Raw genomic sequence first — 20,031 nt, 5'->3', positions numbered from 1 at the left:
TATACATTTTTAAAAAATCTTAAAATATGCAAAAAAACAAAATAAAATATACGTGTTTAAGCGTTTTTTCGGAAACTTGACCGTATTTTAAATAAAAAATATTGAAATATTTGAGGGGTGGTTTCATCCTCTTGGAACTGGAATTTCGAAAAATCCCTTCTTATCGAACCTCTACACCCTAGAATCAACCTGTATGCCAAAATTGAGCTTCTTACGTTGAGTGTTTTGAGCAGGATCGTGATTAATCAGTATGTCAGTCACTTAAGGATTTTATATATTAGTATAGATTATACAGATTGTCTCTGTTATTGAACATTTTAAATTTTTTGGACTTTTCCAGGATAATTTAAAAAACAACCTTTTTAGTGCTTCAGGTTTATTCCTCTAAAACCACCAAATCTGCAGAAGGACGTATTTTACCTAGACACAGATACACCTCTGCGATTCCCATGATGAAAATTCGAGAGTTACAGCTTGAACTGCTAGGTTATCCTCCGTATTCGCCAGATTCAGCTCTAAGCCACATCTTTTTAAACCGAATTTCAACGGCAAAAACTCAGAAATTATCAATATAATATAGTTCACACCGCCATGTTGATCGCATTAAAATAATATTGAAATCCTGGTTTTGTCACAATATTTAAGTATTTTAGTTTTTTACTAGTGCAGTTATTGAGACTATAATAAACTGAAGTACGAGGTTTGTGTGATGTAACGCTGTTTCAGGTGGTAAAAAATAAGTGAACAAGAATTCGAACTAGGCGTCGTTGTGTTTTGACAATTTCAAATGTTAATGAAATTGCCCCAAAAAATATTAACGCGTAAAGGAGAGCGTAATTAAGGCGTTGTTAGGTGCAATATCATTCAATAACTCAACTTTCCAGGATATTCAACTCTCCTGAAACAACATTTTATAGCTTCATAGTTTCTCACACCGATTTGATCAATAGCAAAAATGGATTCAAGCAGTTCGATGAAACAAGCGAGTAAACAAAGTTTAATAAAATTTTAACAAAGTTTAATAAATTTAAACAAAGTTACATAGTCAAAAATTAAATAGACATACTATGAGAGGATAAATATAATTTGCAATATTAATGGTATACATTTTTTAATCAACTAGTGATTAAATGTTTTATGAACATCTTCTAAAATTATAATTATATACCTTTAAAAATTTCGTTATAGCCAAAATAGCTCCAATAGCAAAACCGGTGATTGAAAGAGAGAAACAAGCCTTATAACATAGGATACAACATTTTAATGAACAGTGCTTTCCATAAAATCAATAAAATGAAAAATATACGAATTAATATATACATGTACTGATTTCTTTTGAAAATCGACAACTATGAATCTGTGATCCCTTCCCGGACACAAACGGTACATTGTGAGTCAGGAAATTGTAGAGAGAAACAAGCCCTATAACATAGGATACAACATTTTAATGAACAGTGCTTCCCATAAAATCAATAAAATGAAAAATATACGAAATAATATACACGTACTGATTTCTTTTGAAAATCGACAACTATGAATCTGTGATCCCTTCCCGGACACAAACGGTACATTGTGAGTCAGGAAATTGTAGAGAGAAACATCCCTATAATATACGATACAACATTTTAATGAACAGTGCTTTCCATAAAATCAATAAAATGAAAAATATACATGTACTGATTTGACATGTACACAAACGGTACATTGTGAGATAGGAAATTGTAGAGAGAAACAAGCCCTATAACATAGAATACAACATTTTAATGAACAGTGCTTTCCATAAAATCAATAAAATGAAAAATATACGAAATAATATACATGTACTGATTTCTTTTCAAAATCGACAACTATGAATCTGTGATCCCTTCCCGGACACAAACGGTACATTGTGAGTCAGGAAATTGTAGAGAGAAACAAGCCCTATAACATAGGATACAACATTTTAATGAACAGTGCTTTCAATGAAATCAAAAAAATGAAAAATATTCGAAATTATATATACATGTACTGATTTCTTTTGAAAATCGACAACTATGAATCTGTGATCCCTTCCCGGACACAAACGGTACATTGTGAGTCAGGAAATTGTAGAGAGAAACAAGCCCTATAATATAGGATACAACATTTTAATGAACAGTGCTTTCCATAACATGTTGTTTTTAGATGAGGTGAACTCATCTAAAAAGTTTTTTTAACTGAAATAATAAATTATAATACAAGTTAGATCTTCTGAGATATTAAAATATTTACTTTTTTATTTTTATTTTTAGAATTTCCACAAATTATACTTCTTCGTATACTCGCTACTTAAACCCGTGTATTTGTATATGCTAGTTGTTTACGATGTTCTCCGATGGTGGCAGCACCAGCGGAGAATGCACCAAGCCTATAGGGCTAAAAAAATAACATTTTAAGCTAATATTTTGAATGATTCTATTAAATTAGTTGATTGTCAAATTAATAAACATGATTTTTCTATTAAGGAACAATTTTTGTCAGTATCTGAACGTTTTAAAAATTCTCATATTTTTATTTTTACAGATGCATCTAAAAAAGATAAAAGAACAGGATTTGGAATATATATTCCATATATAAATTTTAAATTTTCTTCGCGACTACCTGATTCTTTAAGTATTTGTAAGGCAGAAACCATAGCTATTCATGATGCAGTAAAGTTTGCTATTAAAAAGAACTTGCGTAGTGTTATTATCTTTTCAGATTCCAAAAGTTCAATTCAAAAAATTAGTAAAAATCTCTTTAAAGCATCTGCTGATTATTGGACCTTAAGAACCAAACGTTTAATTTGTTTAGCAAATTCTAATGGTTTTGACATCAGGATTGCCTGGATTCCAGGTCATTCCAATATCTTGGGAAATACAGAGGCAGATTTGTTGGCTAATATTGGAAAAGATTTAAATATTCCGAAATCTATGGAGATGGATTCGATAGATATTTTTAATTCAATTAAAACTGATATTTTGTGTAATTATAAAGAAAATTGGAAATCTCGTATGGAAGGAAAAAAGCATGTGTATTTTAATATACAAACAATCTTCCCAGATAAACAATGGTCTAAAAATTTCCAGTATATAGATAGAAGACATATTACAACGTTAATTAGCATGCGTACAGGCCATTGCTTAACAAAAACCATTTATATAAAATTAAAGTGAAGGAAGATCCATTCTGTGAGTGTGGCTCTGTTGAAGACCTAAATCATATCTTTTTAGAATGTCCTATAAATTTTTTGTTTAATTTGGATTTATATCAAAAATTTATTGAAATGAATTTTCCTACTCCACTATCAATATTTACAGTTTTGTCTAAGCCAAGTGAAAAATTAATAGAAACTATTATGATATTTTTAAACACTAATAGAATTAAATTATAATGCTCAACTTTCTATTTTTTATTTTCTTTTTGTTTCAGTTTCCGAATGCAGTCTGTTTGTGTGACCTCTATCCTATGTGCCTTTGTGTGTGATATAATCTTCCTTTCAGCACGTCATTTATATATTTAATAAATAATAATAATAACATCTTACAGTCACAGGTCACAGGTTACCTTCATAGAAGTTAGTTATATTCAAATTTACCCATTATACATTTTACTCAGATAAGAATCAGTGGCCTTGATATGGTTTAGAGCCAGTCAACATCTTGGTCACTCCCAAATTGAGCTGGCGGTTGCCTTGTAGCAGAGCCATCATAAAAAAAAAGAAGAAGAAAAAAGAACATTTTAAGCTTGACCAAAAATTGTTTCGTTGGTTTTTTTTGCATGTAAATCCACAGTTACCAGATATAAAAATAAAAGAATCATTGTCTATTATAACTCAATAAATTTTTATACTTTCTTAAATATAAAAAACATGCACTTTTTGAACTATTTATTCCCTTTACTGTCGATATCCTTCAGTTCCTGTTCCAATTTCTCCTTCTGCTTTTCCAACTCTTCCCTGATTTTCTGTTTTTTCTCGTGGGATATTCGTTGCCTAAGTTTGTTTATTTGTTCCTGCGTAATTCTTCTTATATACTCGGACTCGAAAGCCAGGCCTCTTTTTTTAAACGAATCTTCGTCGCCGTTGAGTTTATAAGCATTTTCTACACTGTATATCGGTACATTTGTATATCTGTAGCTTGGTTCGTTGCTTAATATCTTCGAACATCTCCAAATACCGGAACAAGATTTTATGTTTGTAGATTTTGACATTCTTCTGTCTTCGGATTTTTGGCAATTTAATTGACAACGTCAGTCACATGTCAGTCATTAGAAAATATTATATACGCATACAGGGTGTTTTAAAAAGCATGTGTCGTCTCTCGTGGGGAGATTCCTCACGTGATTATTAAGATTTATTTTTTATATCAACGAATGGATCTAGACAATTTTGCTAACAAGAGAACAAAGTCATACACGCACTTTTTGTTTTAGAAAAATATAATTTTAACATTAAAATATGTCGCACATACGGGTGCGTCTCAAAAGTGGTTGTAGTAGTAACTTTTTTATTTTTTCAGATAAAAAAAACGAGATTTAGTATATGATATAAATTAGGATTGATTGGCGTATTCAATTGTTTTCGGTCACTTCCTGTTTCGCCGGAAATGACTACAACTTTTGATTTTTAAATGGCACCCTCGGTATTTTTTTTTACTTTATTTGATAGAATATGACACTCTGAATACAATGACATATTATATGTCAACTTTTGACATTTCTGCATATGGTTTATTTGAAATTGTAACATGCGGTTCATAAGGACAATTTGACTCAAAATACCAAGGTTGTAGTAACAAATTATTCGTAAAAAATGAGTTTTCTAAATATTCTAATGAGCCATTCTCGATTTGGGCATTTTTTAACTGCTTAGGACAAGACACTAAAAAAATTAGATGATCAAATCTATTTTTTCAAAGTTCCTTGATTAAAAGTTAATGTTTTTAACGCAGCCATACGATTTTTTTAAGCGAAAATGTCAAAAGTTGACATATGATATGTCATTCTATTGAAAGTGTCATTTTCTATCGAATAAAGTAAAAAAATACCGAGGGTGCCATTTAAAAATCAAAAGTTGTAGTCATTTCCGGTGAAAGAGGAAGTGACCGAAAACAATTGAATACGTCAATCAATCCTAATTTATGTCATATACTAACATACCAAATCTCGTTTTTTTATCTGACAAATTAAAAAAAAGTTATAGAGGTGAACCACTTTTGAGACGCACCCGGTATAGTAACTTTTACCCTAAAAATTTCATTCGAATCGCTAAAAGCACTTGGAGTAAAATTATTTGGACTGAAAATTTCACATGAGACATTTACAAAAATTGAAAAACTTAGAGAAACACTAAAATGTCGAGAAAAAATATAACAAAAAATAATAGAACGAAAAAAGAAAAAAACTAGAAAATTAGATAATTTTGATACAGATTATACGAAAATAAAACTCATATTTTTATTACAATTTTATTTAACAAATAACATTATTTAAAATACGTTTACATTTTTACATAATAAATAAATAAAACAACACAGTAAAATCACAATATTAAAATGAGGTTCTAAGTAATCATATAAAGAGAATTAAAAATATAAAATAAAAATAAAACATAAATAAAGCTTTAAGGCACTATCATAAGACTTTTAGATTTTTTACCTCATTAATTGGAAGTAATTTTTTTACATAAATATATTGGAAAAATGTATAACAAAGTATAAAACAGAAGTAATATTTTATTTTTTCCATAGCAACTTATGTCTATCAAAAATAGTAGATAAAATAGTATTTTAACCTCAAGGGTAGATTAAATGATACTTTAACAGCGAGGATAGGTTAAAAACTTTATTTCTTCTCGCACGTTTTTTAATTGCTTCCATTTTTGAAAATGTTTGTATTCCTTTTCATAAGTTATTCGGGATTTAAATGGAAGTAGTTTGGATATGGCGTTTGTCGCTTCAGCCTGAATATCGTTTTGAGCCATTTCTGGCTCCAATTCAATCGGCAATCGACACGAAAGAGGATTAAAAATTATTGACTCAAAACTGACAACTAAAGAGACAGCTTTATTTATTTGTCAAATTACATAGAAACCAACGCCAATCCAGCACAATATTTTTTCTACTCGTAATAAATTCCTTGAAATAATAATTTCTGAATATTTTTTAAAACGTAACTCGTTATGGAAAAAAATATTGTTTTATACACGAAGATAAAATGGTATTTTATCGTCTTGTATAAAAAATAACTATTAATTGACGGTTTTAAGTTGAAATTTGTTTTGATGTTTGTATTTTAACTTTTGTTATAAAAATGGTTTTTCATTTCCAAGATTTTTTGGAGTGAAACTTCTTTACGCGCGCTGGGAGTAAAAATTAAAGGCCGTGACACGACACGCGACACAACAGGCGACAGGAAAAGTGGTAACGACAGTCTACGGCTTAGAAAAAATCGTCCGATTTAAATGATATTTGCTTTGTCGATAGATTGGACCAAGACCAACTTGACCGTGTACGACACATGTCACTGTGACAGTTAGTTTTGACGTAAGAAACGTCAAAAGTTGATGTCGTCCGATCGCGACCAAATTTGGTGGGTAGGCTATATGACCGACGGTGTACACCACAAGTGTACACTGTCCCACCCTGCAAAGTTGGATTCGACGTTTCGTTTACATCTTCATCAGGGCGGGAGTAAGGATTTGATATTGAGAAAAATGTGGGTCGATTTCGGCATAATTGGGGACGGGCTACAGGATGACGCCCTCGACGTTTCGAACTGATGCCTCTAAATGGATGGAATCATCAGGATTGTTCTTAATTATCGGTCGATTGGAACCAAACTCGGCACGTGGATAGAGGTACCCGAATGGAGTTCTCAGAATTATTTATTAATTTTTAATTTATTACTTTTTCAACGTTTCAAACTACACTTTTTCAAACATATCCTTCAAATCCTTCAATTTAATAACGGTCAATAAGAAGTTTCACTTCAAATGGGCGCACATAGTGCACACACATTTTTTTTTATTTTATCATAACTACTGTAACTATGATACACACATTATGCTTTAGTATGTTATACCGGGTATTGCATCGTCGTTGGGAACATAGGAAATCCCATGCAAAATTTAAACTGTCCAGATATTAGCTCCCCTATGGATTGATGGAAGATATGGAGCCAAAATCTGGACAGTTCAAATTTTGCATGGGATTTCCTATGTTCCCAACTACGATGCAACACCCGGTATACATTCAATACTTATTGTACTTTATTTTTAGTATTTTTTCTTAAAGCTTTATATTAAAAACGTTTTTACATTATTAGTTAAATTAAAAACACATAATGATACATCCTGTATACCTCTCTTCTAAATTCAATTAGTTACAATGGAAGACCCGTCAATATTGCCTACCTACATAGAATTCACTGAGTATTACAAACAAAAAGATCAGAGAAATAACTAGACATAGAGTACCTCTAAAATATTTGTCAAAACAACCTTCACGTTTTATGTTCCCCTATAACTTTTTTATTTTTTCAGATAAAAAAACGAGATTTGGTATGGTAGTATATGACATAAATTAGGATTGATTGACATATTCAATTGTTTTTGGTCACTTCCTGTTTCACCGGAAATTACTACATATTTTGATTTTTAAATAGCACCCTTGATATCATATGTCAACTTTTGACATTCTTGCTTAATAAAAAATTGTATTTTATATATTATAATTCAATCTAGAGCGCCATGGCTATGTTAAAAACACTAATTCTTAATCAAGGAGCCTTGGAAAAATAGATTTGATCGTCTAATGTTTTTAGTGTCTTGTCCTGACCAGTTAGAAAATGCTCAAATCGTATTTTTAATCATATTTCAATTTTTTCAAATGGAACGAGGGTGGCTCATTAGCATATTTGGAAAAATCATTTTTTTACGAATAATTTGATACCACACACTTGGTATTTCGAGTCAAATTTTCGTTACGAACTACAAGTTAAAATTTCAAATAAATCATATATGCGAAAATGTCAAAAGTTGACATATGATATGTCATTCTATTCAGAGTGTTATTTTCTATCGAATAAAGTAAAAAAATACCGAGGGTGCCATTTAAAAATCAAAAGTTGTAGTCATTTCCAATAAAACAGGAAGTGACCGAAAACAATTGAATACGCCAATCAATCCTAATTTATGTCATATACTAACATACCAAATCTCGTTTTTTTGAGTGTAAAAATAAAATAGTTATAGGGGTAAGTCACTTTTGAGACGCACCCGGTAATATAATAATATTTAATTGACTATTTGACTCCATACTCCATTGTTATTTAAATACCGGAACCCCTCTATATTTACTTATTTCTCTGAGCCAACCTCTTGTGTTATTGTTTTCTTCGGGAGAATTGACTTAAATAATCTATGACGGCCCTATGTCTGTTGTGCTCGGCCACTTGCCTGGCCGTGGCGCCATCTTGGTTTTTGAGGTTAGGATTCGAGCCTGCGCAAATGAGTTGCTTGCATACGGATAGGTTGCCCGAGAATGCGGCTGCGTGAAGAGCGCTTTCGCCATTCTACAAAATAAAAGGGTTTAGTTGTAGTCCACGGAGTATTGGGACACCCTGTGTTAATGTATGTTATATATAAGTTATGATGTATTAAAATTAAGAAAAAAACTCAGTACAGTGCCACTAAGAGCTATAGCCTTATAATTATCTCCTGATATGCTTATTTATTTAAACCCTGTATTAACCTAATTATATTAGGTGTTAATATAATAATATACAATTTTTTACTTACTTGTAATAATCCTAAACAAGGTCTATACTTCAATAATTCTGATATGACAGCTGAGTGTCCTTTGTGGGCAGCTTTGAACAAAGCTGTTGCACCATCCTGTATAAATAATAATGTATATACAGGGTGGGTCTTAAATAAGGGCAAATATTTCTAGGGGTGGTATATTTCGACCACAGAAACACATGAGTTTTTTTTCGGCAAAAAAAATTTTTGATGTTTTTTAATTTTAAGTTAAAGAACATAATATCTTGATAATATGGCAACATAGGTAGTAGATTAAATTTACAAGAAAGATAATCCAAAAAAGATCCAGTGGTTCTTAAAATTTAATAAAAAAAAACATTTTTTCTTTAAATTTTCATGGTAAAATAACGTGGTTATTTTGGAGTTATTTGAAAAACGGTAAAGAGAAAATATTTATCGAGATCTACCAGCCCTCAAAATATTTGCACTTATTTAAGACTCACCCTGTATAATAATCATTATTAAGGATTTTATTAGAGTAATATATATAATTTAAAAATATTTTTTGTTGTAATATGCAGAAAAACCAAAGATGTTAAAAAACTATTAAGGTACTTAAAAAATATTATGTTATAAATAGTTATATACTTTACATTAATTTTAATAGAGCAGGAACTCCAAAAATGTTTTATTAATATACAGAATGAACGCATCAAATGACTTAAAAAAGTCTTACATTTTTGGGACTATCTACAAAAGCTCCTGCTTTCAACAGCAAAGCTACCAAATGATCGTGTCCCATTTGGGCAGCTATCCATAATGGAGTGACCCCATCACTTCTCCTAGGGTCTGGATCAGCTCCATGAGCTAATAAGTAGACTACAATTTTGTAATGTCCATTCTGACTGGCTATAAACAATGGCGTAGCCTTGTCCTACATAAAAAGAGAGAATTATTAGCATTTATGAATATACAGTATGTCCTCGAATTAAATTTACAAGAGGAAAAGCTATTTTATTATCAACATTTTAACAAAAATACATGCTTTATAAAATTTTCATTCAATTTTAGAGAAAAATAAAATTTGGTTGAATTTTTTTCGAAAAATTAAAACGCGTTTCTATGGTAATACAATATAATCGAAAAAAACGGCGTCAGCGATGACTCTGTCTGATTAAAGCACTTTTGAATAGCGGTAAATTGTGTTAAATTAACTTTTTCTGAGCCCAAAAATATGTGCTGTATATAGTTGCTTTTTCACCTTTTTTATAATTGACTGAAAGCATACATACTTTCATTTTGGCGTTGATATTGGCACCTCTGTTGACTAATTCCTTAACTACATCCATGTGGCCACATTGGCATGCCACGAACAGTGGACTACCCCCATCCTAAAAAATAATATACAGGATGTACACAATAAGTAGGGGACACTTGAGCCAGACAGCAGTCTTTTTTGCTCTTTTTACTGCCTGCTTTTCATACTTTTTGACGTCTGTTTTACTGTTTTGGCTCTCTATTTATAGAGATATAAAAGCTGACAGCATAAAGCAGCAAAACAGATATAGTCTATAAAATGAATAACTTTGAATTTTGACCGTTACTTTTTACCAACATGGCAAATATAAAATCCCTCTGTCAAAAAAGTTACTGATATTCTTTAAATTGAATGCCTAAACAAATCAGATAGGTAACTCTTTTTACTTTCGTGAAATAGAAAAGGAAAATAATAAAACAAGTGACAGTTCTTCCTCTTCTTGCAAAAATCAACACGAAATGTCATAATTGACAAAAGTAAAATGTCATCAGCTTTTGACGTTTCTAAATATTAGACCAATGCCGTCTCTAATAGAACAGCCACGGAGCAATATACAAATATACAAAATGAATAGGTGGTACATAAGATAATGGGTAAAATGTAAAGTATATTTTAAAATTTGGGGTTTGAAAATCGATCTAATTTAACAAAAAACATTCAATATCTACTAATAGTGATGTATTATTATTTGCATTCACAAAATTTATTTATATATTATAATGTTTACTGCAATTAATAAACTAATATAAACTTGTCAAAAGATGACCAAATATTTTTTAAATTATTATTCTTAACACAAAACTATCTACATTGACTATGGAGTACGATTTCAGCCATTCATTATTAACTGTATATTATGTATATTTCATGTAAACTATATAATTTTTAAAATACAAACCAAAAATATGAGGAATAATTATGTTTTCCATGTATTCTACAACATATTTATTAATCCGTAGTATCTAACTAGCGTGACATCATAAATCTCGCCCGAGGCTGTTCTATTAGAGACGGCACTGCGTCAGCATAGCCGGAAGTTGCTAACTTAATAAAATTAACATTAGAAAAGCCCGCGGAAACTGTCAAATTCAAAGTTATTCGTTTTACAGACTATAGCAAAAATAGAAAATGAAACAGTAAAAACAGACGTAATATATTTTTAGTGTATGCATTGTTTATTTTAACAAAAATCTAAAATATGATTTTAGAGAAGACCATAGAACACAAAACACCGGTTCCCGTAGATCATCAAAGTTAAACGACGTCAAACGATTCGAGTGGATGGACTGGTGAACGTCTGGAAACTCTGTCGTGCTGTTGTTCCATGGCAAAAGTGTAAAATCTATTGGCACAGTGCTCATTCACGCGGGTTCGGGTATTTTAGACACTTATTGCCAAGTCGGTAGGCCATTGACAATGACATGGCCGAGTACCGCGGTTCGAATTCCGTGTAAACAAAGTAGGCCCTGTCCAGATTAGTCTTTGCAGCAAAAAAGGAGACGTTAAACGCTATTTTTTACTGAGAAAAAAATCGTATTTATTATCAGTCCCTCGTAAAAGTTCTTTTATGATGGGGAAGTAAGAAAAATAGAAGTATCTTAAGTTTTTGCAGGCAAACTATAGCTAAACACGAAGCAAAAAGCATTTCCTGTACATCCTTTTTATTGTTAAGCATTCGCGTGTACCAAAGGACTTTCACACGCTCATTTTCAGACTGATGAGCGCTTCATTTAATCACAGTTTTCATTATTTATGGTTATTCTCATCCATAAAATACCTGTTTATGATGGATTTAAATATAATGCAGTTTTAAAAGGATTGTTCTATAAAAGGAAATGAGTTTTAAATCTAATTAATCAACGTTAGAAGTAAACTGCTATGGATATTGCTTCATGAATTTTAATTTATTTTTTTTTAATTGTTTATGGAATAAATAACATTTTTTCCATAACAACTGTTAAAATTGCCTTATATCTATCAAAAATACTAGATAAAATAGTACTTTAACCGCAAGGGTCGATTAAATGATACTTTAACAGCGAGGATAGGTTTAAAAACTTTATTTCTTCTCGCACGTTTTTTAATTGCTTCCATTTTTGAAAAATTTTGTACTCCTTTTCAAAAATTATTCGGGATTTTAATGGAAGTAGTTTGGATATGGCGTTTGTCGCCTGAGCCTGAATATCTGTTGGTATGTAGTTTACTTATTTCGTTTTGAGCCATTTCGGGTTCCAATTCAATCAGCAATCGACACGAAAGAGAATTAAAAAATATTGACTCAAAACTGCCAACTAAAGAGACAGCTTTATTTATTTGTCAAATTACATAGAAACCAACGCCAACCCAGCATAATATTTTTTCTACTCGAAATAAATTCCTTGAAATAATAATTTCTGAATATTTTTTAAAACGCAACTGGCTATGGAAAAAAATATTGTTTTATACACGACGATAAAATTGTATTATCGTCTCCCGAAATTAATTCTTTTTGGTCGACGATAAAATGCCATTTTACATTTGATCGTCTCACATAAAAATGCATTTCTAATATTTGTTTTTGTTTTCATGTTACTGAAACGATATACAGGATGATCCCTTTTATGGCAACAATACTTTGTTCAATATACTCCTCTTTGAAGACTGACTGTAGGCATGTAGATAATCATGTTGACTTGACCATTTTTAGTTAAATCAACATCATGTTATGAGGTCGGTCTTCCCCTAGGAGATGCAAGACCTTGTCGTTGGTGGGGAAGCTCCTGGTCAGGTGCTGGGGGGAATCCCCTCTAGCACTTGGCTTGGTCTAAGAAGCATCTCACTCATCGTCTTGTCCCTGACTGTAGAGTCGTGGCCAGGGAATTGCACCAAGACATATAACGATAGCGGGCGGGGCTACGGACAGCCTCAACCTTGGGGCACCCCATTGTATTTTACCCCTTACTTCTACATGCGGGGCTCTGTAGAAGTGGACCGACTGTCCCTAGCGACTCATAGGAACACTATGAGATCTGGTAATAATAGTAATAAAAACATCACCGGGTGAAGCTCTGGGAAACCCCCTAGCACACTGGGAACAGTAACAATGAAAGTTCCAAGGGGCCAAACCCAAAGAGAACTACAGGAGAGGTGGCTGACACTTGGGTGAGACCATCCTCCGCAAGTGGCATACAAGCTACCACCTCCTCCAAGGGTCGGGAGCCTACCTTCTACCTCTAAACCCAACAGGCGACACAAGCTACCGTTTCGTCTACCCGGCTTGGGTCGTAGCTCCTCGACTGTGAGGGACACGGGTCTCCGTAGGAAGTCCTAGGACTGTATAATGAGTTATAACTCAAGAAAGGGGGACACAATAGATCTCTAAGGTCGCAGAGATTAACCCCCCTCCCACTTATTCTAATTCTAATTCTATGAGGTCGGTGGCTGTTAAATGTCGCGTACAGTATGACTGTTACGAGGGGCATTTAGAAAATATTACTTACTTGACTAGTGGTGTCTACATGAGCTCCATTTTCTAGTAGGAATTGAACTATATCCAGATATCCTCCTTGGGCAGCAAAAAATAAGGGTGTTGTTCCCGTCTAAATAATAAAAAAAGAAAAAAATATATAAATTTCTGTATAATATACCGGGTGCGTCTCAAAAGTGGCTCACCCTTATAACTTTTTTATTTTTTCAGATTAAAAAACGAGATTTGGTACGTTAGTATATGACATAAATCAGGATCGGTTGACGTATTTAACTGTTTTTGGTCACTTCCTGTTTCACCGGAAATGACTACAACTCTTGATTTTTAAATGACACCCTCGGTATTTTTTACTTTATTCGATAGAAAATAGAGATATGATTAAAAATACAATTTAGACATCTTTTAACCGGTCAGGACAAGACACGAAAAACATTAAACGATCAAATCTATTTTTCCAAGGCTCCTTGATCAAAAATTAGTGTTTTTAACACAGCCATGGCTCTCTAGATTGCAACTTAAAATACGATTTTTCAAACGAAAATGTCAAAAGTTTACATATGATATGACATTCTATTCAGAGTGTCATTTTCTATGAAATAAAGTAAAAATATACCGAGGGTACCATGTAAAAATCAAAAGTTGTAGTGAAACAGCAAGTGACCGAAAACAATTGAATACGTCAATCATTCCTAATTTATGTCATATACCAACATACCAAATCTCGTTTTTTTAAGTGACAAAATAAAAAATTTATAGGGGTGAGACACTTTTGAGACGCACCCGGTATACTCTGTGATCAAATAAAAATAATGTAACACAGTCAAAAATTATAGAGCTTATAGTCAACCATAAAGAAAATATTAAAAAAATGCCCAAATTAGTGACATAATAATTAACATAAATATATTCAAATAAATTTGAATTAAATAAAAAATCATTAGGTATCTTATTAAAAAAATTGAAAAATTTACAAAAGTTTTAAGGCCTTTGTTCTCATCTTTCAGTTTCACTAAATCAATCACTGCTTCAGTGAGTCTTAGAGAAAATTATTTTCATTTCAAAATTTCTATTTAATTCTAATAATTATACCTACAATTCTTTTGATGTTTGGATCAGCACCTTGATCTAACAGTTCCCTAATACAATCAAAATGCCCATTAGCAGCTGCTAGTATCAAAGGAGTGGTACCATCCTAATTATACAAGAAAAAAATAAAGAAAAATTGAATTGGTAAATATTTTGGTCTTTTTTACTTTGTCTCTGGAATCTACATGGACCTTTCCACTATCCAAGATCCTGGTAAGTAGAGGTAGGTTTCCGTTAAGAGCTGCTAGATGGAGCTGAGCATCTGATAGAGATTCTTTCTGAAAAAAGGAAATTATAAATAACTATATAGCGTGTACCAGCGACTTCGTTCGCGTTCAATTAATCATTTATAATGGTGATGACAAAGCAAAGCAAGAATTTCCATTAACATACAAACTGGATAAAACTTTCTTACATTTATGTCAGCATGAGAAAAAACAATATGGCGATATTATTATATAACTTGGTAATATTTGAGGGGTAGTTTCATGTCGTTGGAATTTGACTTTCGAAAAATCCGTTTACCAGAAATAAGCTTTTTACGTCAAGCAGTTTAAGCAGAATCGTGGTTAAGAAATCTTTTTGGAACACCCTGTATGATTTTTTAAAAATTTTCAAAATATGTAAAAAACCAAATAAATTATGCTTGTCCAAGCGTTTTCCCGAAAGACTAACCATTTCTTAAATAACAAATATTGTAATATTTGAGGGGCGTTTTCGCCCTCTTGGAATTTGATATTCGAAAAACTCCTCCTTATCGAACCTCTACACCCCACAGTCAATCCGTTTGCCAAAAATCAGCTTTAAACGTCAAGCAGTTTAAGCAGAATCGTGATTACTCAATGGTCATATTTTATGAAACACCCTGTATAAATTTATAAAAAATCTTAAAATATGTAAAACATCAAAATAAAATACACGTGTTTAAGAGTTTTTCCGAAAAACTCACCGGTTTTTAAATAAAAAATATTTTAATATTTGAGGGATAGTTTCACCCCCTTAGAATTCGAATTTCGAAAAATCCCTTCTTATCGAACCTTTACACCCTAAAGTCAATCTGTTTTCCAAAAATCAGCTTTTTACTTCAAGCGCTTTAAGCAGGATCGTGATTAATCAATGACCAGATTTTTCGAAACATCCTGTATACATTTTTAAAAAATCTAAAAATATGTAAAGAACCAAAATAAAATATACGTGTTTAAGCGTTTTTTCGGAAACTTGACCGTTTTTGAAATAAAAAATATTGTAATATTTGAGGGGTGGTTTCACCCTCTTGGAACTGGAATTTCGAAAAATCCCTTCTTATCGAACCTCTACACCCTAGAACCAACCTGTATGCCAAAATTGAGCTTCTTACGTTGAGTGGTTTGAGCAGGATCGTGACTAATCAGTATGTTAGTCACTTTTAGCAGGATTTTATATATTAGTATATAGATTAATATGTTTTATTATATTTATGAAATGTATATTCTAAAGTAATAATAGGAGATCAGTAATGTTTGCGTTATACTGGGTGTCCCATTAGTGCGAGGAAGTCCAATATTGTCGTAGATACGAAAAAAAGTGTCAAATAAATACACAGATAATATAGGTAATATGTTATCATCAATAACAAAAAAAAATCATTTTAAAATAAATTTATAAATAATTAGTAGTAGTAAAAAAATAAATCACTCTGTATATAAAGGCAATTTTGGGTCACAATCTGCTGATGGAAAATAAGATTTGTACAAAATTAAATATGAAAGCAAGTTAATTATTTATTAGTTGCTAATAACGCTGCTTTTTCTCTATACTGGTGGTCGTAAAAATGAAGACGTCCGGTATATAAAAGTCGTATTTTCTCTTTCTGTGTTTATTTTAGACACGATTTTAGACATTCTTTTTAACGGTCAAGTGGTTTCGTTATGCTCTAATTGCTTGCTTAAAGTCGAAAGATCTTTCAAAGATACGTTTTTATCTCATTTTGTTGTGTTTATTTTTTCTAGTAATTGTCGTTTTTAACTGCTGAAAACGAGGTTTTCAGAATAACGGCACTCTTTTCAGGTTTTTGCCGTTGTTATTTCGGGAAACCGTAATTTAGTTCGATTATTTTTAAAATTGGAAAACAAAAAGTTTTAAAAAGAATAATACTTGTGCTTAACTTGGTGTTTGTAATGCTGAAGCTCAACATTTTAATGTATTTTTAACTGTTTCTTTGTGCATACAGGGTGACAATTTGAAAGAGCATTTGAATCTGCTTCGGTTTGTTTTAAAAAATACAGGGTGTTGCATTTGAAATAACGAAGTTTTTATATAAAATAAATCCTTAAAATAGATCAGCAATTTTTGATACCCCTGTATAAAATTAAGGAAGCAAAAAGTTTATTTCTCTACCTTTAAATTCAGCACAAGAATTAATTCTTAAAAGTAATGTACAGGGTGTTAATAATCTATTCTACAGTAGCGTGCAAATTTAAATATCTTTAAATATCTCAAAAACCAAAGACTTTAAACATATTTAACCCTTATAATAAATGCCTTTTTTGGGCCGAGGAATCCAAAAATGAAATAAAACACCGGGTGTTCCATAAGAAAAAATATAACTTTGGTATGGATCTTAGTTCTGAAACACCCTGTATATTTCAAAATAATTTTAAATTGTGCACATTGCCTCCCCACATATACCCATTTAGAATTTAGAATTTAGAATGAGTGGGAGGGGGGTTAATCACTTCGACCTTACAGATCCATTGTGTCCCCCTTTCTTGAATCATAACTCATCATACAGTCCCAGGGCTTTGACAAAAGCCAGTATCTGGGACGGTTTTATAGAGGGTAGTTCTCCATCTCCAATATCAGTCGTACCAAAATTCATGGCACGAATGGTTGTCGTCTCGGCGCACTCAGTGATGAGGTGTACTGGTGTTTCACCATCTTCCCCACAGAATCTGCATTCGCCGTTTCTTCTTAGTTTCAATCTACTGAGGTGTTCATTGAGGAGACAGTGTCCTGTTAAAAACCCCGTGACAATCCGAAGATTGTTCTTACTCAGACCCAGGAAGATCTGTGATTTTTCTTGATCATAAGCCCTCAGAAACTTCTTCGAGTGTCCTAGACCATTGCAAGATTTCCATTCCAGGTTGCGGATGGAATCTTCCAAGTTCTTGAGTTCCGCCTTGAGTTGGTTACCACTTGGAAAGCAGAACGGTTCTGGTCCAGTTAGTGGAGTGTTCGCTCCTTTCCTAGCTAGATTATTTGCTTTTTCATTGCCTTCTATCCCTTGGTGAGCAGGCACCCAGTTAGGAGGACTTTGTTTTCTTTGCCTAATTTATTCAGCTTCTCTATGCATTCTTTGACCAATTTCGAATGGATTGATACTGAGTTGATCGCTTTTAACGCTGCTTGACTATCAGACAAGGTGGCTATTTCTTGTTTCCGATAGTTCCTATCTAAGATAAGTTGTATGCATCTTTCGATAGCGTAGATTTCTGCCTGTAGGATACTAGGGTAAGTGCCGATTGGTTCGGAGTATTTAGCTCTCGGCCCAAACACTCCGATCCCTGTTCCCGTATTGGTTTTGGAAGCATCAGTATACCAAGTTATGGTATGGTCTTTTAACTGCTGGGCAAGCGTTTCGCTCTTCCAATCCTTTTTATTGCTCAATACTACATGGAGATGTTTCTCAAAGTTGTACGTTCTTAGCATATCGTCCACTGGGAGTTGCAGGAGTGGTATTTCCTTTATGAGGGTGTTCCAAGCCCCTGATCTGACAATTCTCCCAGTACTAATTCCGTTAGTGACCATTCTAATCAATGTCGCATTGGCATATCTACCAATGACAATGTGCAGTGGTGTTAGATCTAGAATGACCTCCATTGCTGCTGTTGGACAGGTTCTCATGGCTCCTGTGATGCAAACACATGCTAGTCTCTGGACTTTGCATAGGTTTAGCCTTGCCGTCCGTTGCTCTAGTTTTGTGTACCAGGCAACTGCTCCATAAGTAATCATGGGTCTCACTATCATGGTATACATCCAACATATACCCATAAAATATTTTGTTTATAGATCTTTCAGTTTTGGTATAATCAACCGAGGCGAATGAGGTGCACCACCCTGTATATTAATAAAAATCTATAAAATATTTTTTTTTAAAAATCTATTTTTCAGAATCTTTTTATTAGACTATCCGAAGTATATCCAAATTTCGAAAAAAATATTGTCATAGTTTAGCCATTATCATTTCCAGCATATTCAACCATTTCTAATTTATACTGTAGTTTATGATTTTAGCTAGAACTATTTTTTTTTCAATTGAAATAATACAAAAATGAAAAAATATATCCATTCTGTATATTTTCCTTACAAAAAATAATTCATTGCAAAATACAGGGTGTCAATAATATTCTGCGGACATAGAACTGCCACGTATTTTTGGGATTTACCTCTAGGTATACAAAAGTGCTTCGTTTGTCCGCTAAGGGGCATCAAACTTTAAAAAAATAAACACATTTATAAACACACTGTATATTATTCGATTTTAAATTAATTTCAATGCTACATTGACTGAACCCGAGGCATTTAAAAATAGAAAATTCTCGTTGAACTTGAACATATACACTATTATTTTTAATTGAAAATTCAATTAATTGAATAACAAAATGAAAAAATAGGTAGGTATTATCGTTAATAGAATTAAGCATCAATTACCAACTTTTTCTATTATATTAAAGATCGTTATCAAAAATTAACAACACTTTGACGAAAAATATCTTTGAGTAAATAAATAATAATGTTGTTTATACAAGTTTATTATTGTTATTTAGCATCTCCTAGTAATATACTGTAGCATCGTAATAAATTTTGTTATATTTTTCACGTGATTTTAAAATTATATTGAAAAAATAAACATATCTAAAAAAATAAATATATTTCAAAGTCTATTATTATTTTTTCTAAAAAAACTCATTTACATAATATCCCATGACTGCATTTCACTCATAATATAATACAAAAAAGGTCCTCTTACCTTTAAAGACATTTTGCCTGACCTACATTCAAAATCCGCGCATCCTCTATATAATTTATTTTATAATTCACCACCCCCACAACACTTTACCTCATTTTTCATAAAAAAATCGTGGGTATCGCGATCAAAATGTTCAATTTCGTGACGTGTAGCGCGTATCATACAGGTAACAAATAGAGGTGAACTAATAGCGAAAATGTTGCGAGCTGCGAGATGCGGCATTCGCTTGAAAGTGGTTCGATATCGAGGTCTCATTTGTTATTTTACGCTCTCCCAGAAAACCTTTTAAATAAATTGTTGCGCGATTCCTGCGCAACTACGCTTTTCCGCCTTTCACCCACGCAAATCCACGCTTTTCATCTACTCCAACACTTTCCCAATGCCGAAATATC

General features: G+C 32.3%; 1 protein-coding gene and 1 long non-coding RNA gene across 3 annotated transcripts; one reads left to right on the top strand and one right to left on the bottom strand.

Annotated features, from left to right (window-relative positions):
* The first annotated feature begins 3,151 nt into the window (after positions 1-3,151).
* On the top strand, positions 3,152-3,718 carry LOC115887194. The gene is made up of 2 exons (XR_004051029.1): positions 3,152-3,559; positions 3,616-3,718. It is a non-coding gene; the product is annotated as an uncharacterized LOC115887194 (long non-coding RNA).
* Positions 3,719-8,179: 4,461 nt separating this feature from the next.
* LOC115887203 (ankyrin repeat domain-containing protein 29) lies at positions 8,180-19,894 on the bottom strand. Of its 2 annotated transcripts, XM_030906559.1 has the most exons (8): positions 19,640-19,892; positions 14,799-14,909; positions 14,639-14,737; positions 13,559-13,657; positions 10,054-10,152; positions 9,498-9,695; positions 8,798-8,893; positions 8,180-8,571 (listed from the first exon to the last, which is right to left on the bottom strand). In XM_030906559.1, the coding sequence occupies exons 1-8, from the start codon at positions 19,649-19,651 to the stop codon at positions 8,383-8,385; spliced, it is 903 nt and encodes a 300-aa protein (XP_030762419.1). In that variant the 5' UTR covers positions 19,652-19,892; the 3' UTR covers positions 8,180-8,382. The 2 variants fall into 2 exon arrangements, with proteins under 2 accessions (XP_030762419.1, XP_030762420.1); XM_030906560.1 differs by lacking the exon at positions 10,054-10,152 and having other exon boundaries at positions 19,640-19,894.
* Between the last annotated feature and the right edge of the window lie 137 nt (positions 19,895-20,031).

The sequence above is a fragment of the Sitophilus oryzae genome, unplaced genomic scaffold (assembly GCF_002938485.1).
Source record: "Sitophilus oryzae breed Bouriz unplaced genomic scaffold, Soryzae_2.0 scaffold_555_pilon_pilon, whole genome shotgun sequence".
In the NCBI taxonomy this organism is placed as follows: Eukaryota; Metazoa; Arthropoda; class Insecta; order Coleoptera; family Curculionidae; genus Sitophilus; species Sitophilus oryzae.
Note: the sequence above shows the minus strand (reverse complement) of the source record. Positions and strands in the feature narration are given on the sequence as shown.

What these genes read in the sequence shown, in the direction of transcription:
- LOC115887203 (XM_030906559.1), bottom strand. An exon ending in ATATCAACGCCAAAATGAAA is followed by an intron (nt 9,696 to 10,053) that starts GTATGTATGCTT and finishes CTTTTTATGTAG; the next exon opens with GACAAGGCTACGCCATTGTT. An exon ending in TTGTAGATAGTCCCAAAAAT is followed by an intron (nt 8,894 to 9,497) that starts GTAAGACTTTTT and finishes TTATTTATACAG; the next exon opens with GATGGTGCAACAGCTTTGTT.